At 57.4% G+C, this 6,979-nt stretch overlaps 2 protein-coding genes across 2 annotated transcripts; both read right to left on the bottom strand.

Moving 5' to 3' along the window:
- Positions 1-909: 909 nt before the first annotated feature.
- On the bottom strand, positions 910-1,769 carry GMORB2_4038 (uncharacterized protein; the record flags this gene model as incomplete). Its single annotated transcript, XM_035466014.1, has 3 exons — positions 910-1,337; positions 1,499-1,659; positions 1,753-1,769. The coding sequence occupies 3 exons, from the start codon at positions 1,767-1,769 to the stop codon at positions 910-912; spliced, it is 606 nt and encodes a 201-aa protein (XP_035323851.1).
- A 1,123-nt stretch (positions 1,770-2,892) lies between these two features.
- On the bottom strand, positions 2,893-6,919 carry GMORB2_4039 (Ca2+-dependent lipid-binding protein, contains C2 domain; the record flags this gene model as incomplete). The annotated part of the gene is made up of 3 exons (XM_035466015.1): positions 2,893-2,979; positions 3,148-3,548; positions 3,820-6,919. 3 exons carry the CDS (start codon positions 6,917-6,919, stop codon positions 2,893-2,895), a joined length of 3,588 nt encoding a protein of 1,195 aa, XP_035323852.1.
- Between the last annotated feature and the right edge of the window lie 60 nt (positions 6,920-6,979).

Consider the following 6,979-nt stretch of genomic DNA (forward strand, 5'->3'; position numbering starts at 1 on the left):
GAAACCTAGACCCTTCGGTTGAATCATATCATGACAAGGGAAGACGCTGCCTGGCTACGGGTGGAGAGATTTGTTTTCGGTACGGGGAAACCAGGCGAGCCGGCTGACTCTTCTTTTTTCTTTTTTTTTTTGCGTAGTCAGCAGGCAACTCGCTATGATCGTTATTACTGAACTGGTTTGGGTAGCGCTACGCTCGAGATACTTTGTGGCCTGAGGCAGCGATGACGGAGATGCATGGACACATGTACGAGTACGAGCACTCCAAACGTAGCTTGTACCGTGTACGGAGGGAGGTATCATGGTATCATACGACTATGTACGAGTACAGCTACCAGTATGTACGAGTACAGCTACGAGTAGCTCAAAAAGTGGTTGGCTCCCAGTGTTTAGATGGACAGCCAAAACGGTTCACATCTGACCGCTTTTGTTGTGGGCGGCTACTCGTACATGAGAAACCGTGACAAGAACCTGGGATCAGCAACTGGAACCCTGATGACGAGCATCTCATCGATCTTTTTCTTATCTCTTCTTTTCTTTTTCTTTCCTTCTTTCCCCCCAAGATTATTCATATATTATGGGTACGAATAGTGGGTGGGAGAAGATGACTCTGGCTACCAAATACGGGAGTATCTGCATTCAGCAATTCCGTCAACACCGTGTAATACTCCATATCAAACGGCGAAAGGAAGAGGGAGATGCAGTTTGCTGTTGATTCTCTATAGGTTCTATATGGACAGGCCTCTCCATATCGAGCTGTAGAACTTTGAAAGGGAAAAGAAAAATAAGATGGGAACCGCCATAGTAGTCATCGTAAGAAAACAAAAAGCTAAGGAAAAAAAGTGAAAGGAATAAAGAAAAAAGGAAAAAAGGAAAAGGGAGAGAAGAGAAGAGGGGACTGTGCTGTCCAGCTTAGGCATCAGTGTCGATGGCTTTGCCCTTGACCTCGACCTGCTGCTCGTGTTCTTCCCTCTCATGCTCCTCTGCCGCCGCCTCCCGTCCATTCACGAAGGACAGGTAGCTGTTCCACCCGATGGAGACGACGTTGGCAAACAGCACGCGGTGCTGCAGAGGGAGGAAGGCGAAGTTGATGGTCTGCACGGCCGGCCAGACGAGCCAGTTTGTCTTGAGGGCCGACCACCAGGTCGACTCCAGCTTCTTCTGCGGGCTGTTCCCCTCCATGACGGCCATGCTGCTCAGGAAGACGCCAATCATGGTGGGCGCGAAGACGGACTGGTCCACCACGACGCGGGCGGCCGTCTCGAGATGTCTGCTGCGGGGGACGACGATTCGTCTAGCCAGGAAGCCGAACCATGTTGTTGCGATGGGGCCAAAGACGACTTTTTTTATGAGAAAAATATTAGAAAAAAATTGAAAAAGAAAAATTCGTTTCATGCCAAGTCCTTGTCTTCTTTCCATCCCTCCTCCTTCTTCTTCCCCATGCGGGTGCGTGTGTGTGTGTGTGTGTAGAAGGGAGGGAAGAGTCAGGTTAAGGACTTACCACCACCGTACAAGGCCATCCGTCCCGTCCGCGTAAAGTCATGCTTGGCAAGTCCTCGTCTATCGACGACCTGCTGGGCTGTAACGTCTCCAGTAGCGAACAGAGCCGATGTGGTCACGGCCTGAGTGAGGAGTGGACTCGAGGCCAACTTGGCATTATACCTTTTTCAGGGGGGGTGTTTCGTTCATGTCAGTTTCATCATCATCAATAGACAATCAATCGGCCCCGAGGCCTTGGGGACAATAAGAACTTACCATCGAAAGAAGCTCATTATTCCTGTATATGCGTTTTGGGGTCTGTCGGTGTCCAAGCGTAGGAAGGCTTGATCCGACGTTGTTTACTCTGGTGTCCTCTGGTTGACGTCGGAATATTAAAAAAAAAATCGAAGAGGGAGGGGGGGGGGGGGGGGGGGGGTGTGTTCAAATGTGTTGTGTGTGGAGAAGAGAGAGATGGATTGGGGGCGTTGGAGAATGGATGGAGAGGGAGAGAGAGAGAGAGATGGATATGGATGGGAAAAGGTTGGGCTTAGATGAGAGGAAGAAATCCCGTCTACGAGTATACGAGTATCACTACGTTACTACGGGGAACGGATACAGGCAGCGAGTGGTGAGACAAAAAGTACGGGATGAGACGAGAATGGGAACTCCGGGGAGCTGACCTTCTTTTCTTAATTTTTTTTAATATATTTTTATTTTTATTTTTTAATTATTATTCGTTTTTACGGGAGTGGCGGAGGGAGTGAGAACAGGGTTTTCGATAAGCGAGCCTCATCGTCATTCTTACTACTATCTTGCTCATGTGCGCACAATCAGCCTCATCATCTCGTATTTCTCTTATTTCCTTCCATCTCCTCCTCTTCCTTTCCCCTCTCCCGTTCCCCTCCTCCCTTCAGCACCTATCGTGATACCTAGGTGACGTACTGAGACGATATCACGATGCTGCGTCGACATGCGCCTGCGAAGCTCAAGGCTCAATGTTTCAGTAGAGCGTAGGGTTCCTCATCTCCAGATATTCGAGATGCCACGCATACTTGCAATACAGCTGTGTCATATCTCATTTGCGAGGGCTCAAGAGTCGAACCAGTAGTCCGTGCTGTGATACTCGTACGAGTACGTATATAATCATATTGGTGTGATGCGCGGCACCTATGCCAATTTATAGACCCCAGAGGAAAACCGAGATTGGAAGATACCAAGGAAAATGTGAGAATATGCCCAAATGTATGCCCGAATGCCAAGATGCGATCAAGATGCCCAACCTTTCCTTCTCCGTCCATCATAAAACAGAACCCGTATGCTAATCATCATCATAATAAGACAAAGGAGAGGAAGGAGACAGACAAGGAGGGAGACAACAGAAGAGAAGGGAAGGGAGAGAGAAGACGGTGAATCCCCTTAACTGAACACCTCCGAATCGACGCTGGAACGCCTCGAAAGCATACCGTCGACCTTGTGTCTCATCCACTTAGCCGTATGGGGGATCTAGAGTTACTCAGAGTCACTCACTTTTTCACGTCCAACGGGATATTCAAGGGAGCATCCGAGAGATGAAGAGCCAAGAATGGATAGGGATGAGGGAGGAGGGAAGAAGGAGAAGAGCAGAGTCGGAAGGGAAGGGGGGTGGCGGGAGGGGGGATCGGGAAAGCTCACCTTCCACTGTATACTGCTGATACGACGATGCTTCCCACTCCTACTCGACTTGGTCGCCGACAGAGGCTCGATAGGCTCGATACTATTCTTCCCCAGACTGTTGCTTCGGCCCGGCGACGACATGGGTTCGCTGAGAATAGTCCTCGAGCTACTGCCCAACAAGGCTTCGTGACCGCTCTGCTGCTGCTGCTGCTGCTGCTGCTGCTGCGGTTGCTGCTGCGGTTGCTGCTGCGGTTGCCCCCCAATGGCGGCGCCTCCGCCGCTGCCGTTGCCGCTGCCGTGCCTGGTAGTCCCGTCGAGACTCTCGAAGTCAACATTATGGTAGACGGCGGCGTCTACGGACCCGCTGGGACTGTGTCTGCCGCCGCCCGAGTTCGACGTCGATGCCGCCGTCCGGTTTGCTGTAATCACCTCGACTACGTCGCGGAGAGTCTGGTTCTGACTGGCCCATTTGGAGTGAGCGGCGCCCTGCATCGCACGTCTGTCAGTCAATCTTCTCCTTCCCTTTCCTCCTCTATCCCGCGCCCCTCGCTCTTCCTCCTCGCCTTTTCCTTGACAGGAACGATGAGGATAGAGAGAGGGAAAAGGAGGGGGAGGTGAAAAAAAAAAAAAAAAGACATACCAGTCCTGCCCAGAATGCAAGTCTCAGCTTGATGGTACCGATCCTATCACCTGGCTCATCCATGACATTCATAGTCGCACGTTTCAAGTCGCCCCTCCAGACGGGTAGTTCAATCTCCCTCTCCTCATCGTCGGCCAGGTCCTTCAGCCAGAGGATGCAGAAGGTCTTCGTCGACGACGACGAGGGGGTCCTGACCACGCCGCTGCCCCCGCCGCCGAACCAGCCTTGGTTCTGGAACAGGATGGACAGGCAGCTGGCGTAGCGCTCGGCCACGGGTAGCTTGAGGGACTGGCCGCCCCGCACAACCCAGGCCCGCTGGTGGCTCCCGGACTCGAGGTGCATCTTCCCTGTGCCGATGGGGGTCCTGAACAGGAGCTCGCTCGAGTTGAGCTGGCTGTTGTCGGAGCCGCCCCTGGCGTTGGACCAGGTCACCGTGGGGTGGACCTCTACGGTGCCGTAGTCCCATCCTATCAGGTTGCGGGGGGCCTGGAGGGCGACGCTGCGCCATAGCATCGACAGCCTCACCTTGCCGTGGCCGGAGCCGCCCGTGAGGGGCCACACGCTCGTGACCTGGGACCGCTCCTTGAAGACCTGGTACAGGGGCAGGTGGACGGTGCCGAGGAGGGTGTCGCCGCCGGCCTGGCCGGGCCGGGAGTCGCGCACGGACACGTAGACCTCGCACTCGCGCCAGTCGCCCACGAAGCGCTCGCAGCCGGCGTTGTAGAATGGCTTGGCGTTGTGCGGCTTGGTGCGCGTCCTGTATACCTTGCGGTGGTTGACCAGCACCGTGCAGTACGCGCTGGGGAGGTGGTCCGCCCCGGGCTCGTCCTCCTCGCCGGGCTCCTCAGCCCGGTTGCCGGGCACGTGCTTGCCGGCCTTCTCCAGCTCCAGGCCCGTGATGTTGTGGATCTGCAGGCTGAAGATGCCGCTGGGGTGGTTGTCCGGCGGCGGCGCCGCCATCATCATGGCGTCCTCGGTGGCCTTGAGCTCCTGCGCCCTGAGCTGCTGGAGCTCCGACTGCACGCGCTCGTCATTGCCCGCCTTGGCCGTGAGCTGCCGCAGCTTCCGCGCGCAGAGCTCGTCGACCTTGGCCTCGAGCTGCTCGGGCGTCCGGATCTCGGCATCGTACGTCTGGTGCTCGTACTGGCTCGTCTGGAGGCCGGCCTTGGAGAAGTAGCCGACGCTCCACTCGAGCATTCCGAGGACAGAGCGCCCGCCGGACTTCAGGCTCTGGAAGCGGTCCAGGCGGCACGACATGCGTCCGCTGGAGTCGTCGCTGCGCATCAGGGTCCGGAGGTCGACTTCGATGCGGCCCAGGTCGTCGTCATCACCGAGGCGGTCCCGATCCCATAGCTGCACGCGCACGCGCTCGCCGATGTCAAGCTCCGCCGCCGTCACGGGGAGGAAGCAGGTCTCATCCCAACACGGCTCCACCTCGGAGGTCATGACCCGGGTACTCCACACGGCCTTGCCCAGCTTGGCCCAGCCGACCGAGACGTACGGGTCCAGTGAGCCTTCCTTGAAGAACGGGGTGCCGGGGTCGGCCGCCCTGAAGCCGTAGGCACGCTTGACGTTGATCCTGACAATTCCGGCGGCCGCGGTGTCCTTCTTGAAGTCCTCGCCGGCCAGCATGTCCTTGAGGTTCACCATCATACTCCGCGGGGCGACGAACTGAGAGATGGCGGCGTCGACGGACGACTGGACAAAGTTATTGACGAAGGGGATATCCATGAGGTTCAGCCCGTTCTGCACCAGGGGCGTGCACTTGATATCCACCTTGGGCTGGCCGAGAAGGGTGAGGGTTGTGCGTTCGAAGAAGGGGGGGTCGGGCCCCAGCTGGAGCCGTACACGCATAGAGCCGACGATGCCGTTCAGGTCGACCCATACGGGTACCTTGATGTTGCCGGGGAGGTAGAAGGCCAGGGAGAGGTGCATGCCTCGGGAGTTTGTCTTGCCTGCCAACGCAGTCCTCGGGCGCGTCGACCGGTAGGCAAAGGCGATCTCGAGGTTGATGAAGTCACCCTCCTCAGCCTCCATGCCTTGGGCGATGGCTTCCTGCCCGGCCTGCACCGGGCCCTTGTCGTCCAGAGCCAGAGATCCATCCGGGGCGACCGCTGTTGCCGCGGCACCAGCGGGGAGCCAGCGAATGCCGAGGATCCGGACAGGCTCGGTTCCCTGACTGATGTCGTCGACGCTGACCATGCGGATGAAGGACGGGAGCGAAGCCTGCATGACGTCCTCGAGGGTGTCGCTGACGCTGGCAAACAGGTCGGGGTTGATGACAGGCCACACGGACCCGACGAGCGAGTTGAGCCAGACGGTCGTCTCCTCTCGGTGCTCCGATGCGTCATCCTCTTGCTTCCTGCGATGCACGTCCCAGACTGCGTTGTCAAATATCGACCTGACCTTGTTGGAGACCCAGTTCTTGACCCCGGAGACCAGGATGCACGCACCGGCGCCCACCATCATCAAGGCCGTGGTGGTGACCCTCGGGAAGGCAAAGGGCGGCATGATGCCCTGCTGAGGCCTTCTCCACAGCTGGCCCATGAACAACGAGCCGGCAAGGATACCTACGGCGCCCACCAGGCCCATCGAGACTCCCCTGCATGTGACGGCAGCGAGCTCACTGCGCACGGCGGCGAACTCTGGCGGAGGGAAGCGGCTCGAGAGCTGCCCGCGGCCACGGCGTAACATCTGCGCATCGCGGCATGACCGGTCCTCGCCAGACGATGTGCCGGCAGAGAAAGGCCGGGGGATAGCACCGTCAACGTCCACCTCCTCCAGGGACTCGCTGGAGAAGTCGTGGATGGTGACGGGGAGATGGGTGACGGGGTCTGTGACGACGCGCTCGGCCCTCTCCCAACCCTTGCTGCTGTTTTTCATGCGTTGCCGAGGGCCCAGGGACGCAGCGTCAGATTCGGAAGTGTCGAGTAATGCCGGCTGCTTCTGCTTCTGCTTCTGCTTCCCCTTGTCCCGGTCCCGGTAGACGATGACATGATCCCCCACCGGTTCGTCGCGGCCGTTGCTGCGCGACGACTCCCGGAGGCGAGCAGCCTGCTCCTCGCGATACCTGGAAATGGTGGGGACTGGACGGTCTGCGTCGTATGGCCGACCAGAGCGATGGTCGGTGCTACCATCAGCGCCAGGCATGGCAATAGGGTAACACGAAAAACATGTGGAAAAAAAATTAGTCTGATATGGAGGGAGGGA

This window comes from Geosmithia morbida (assembly GCF_012550715.1).
Source record: "Geosmithia morbida isolate 1262 chromosome Unknown scaffold_2, whole genome shotgun sequence".
Lineage (NCBI taxonomy): Eukaryota > Fungi > Ascomycota > Sordariomycetes > Hypocreales > Bionectriaceae > Geosmithia > Geosmithia morbida.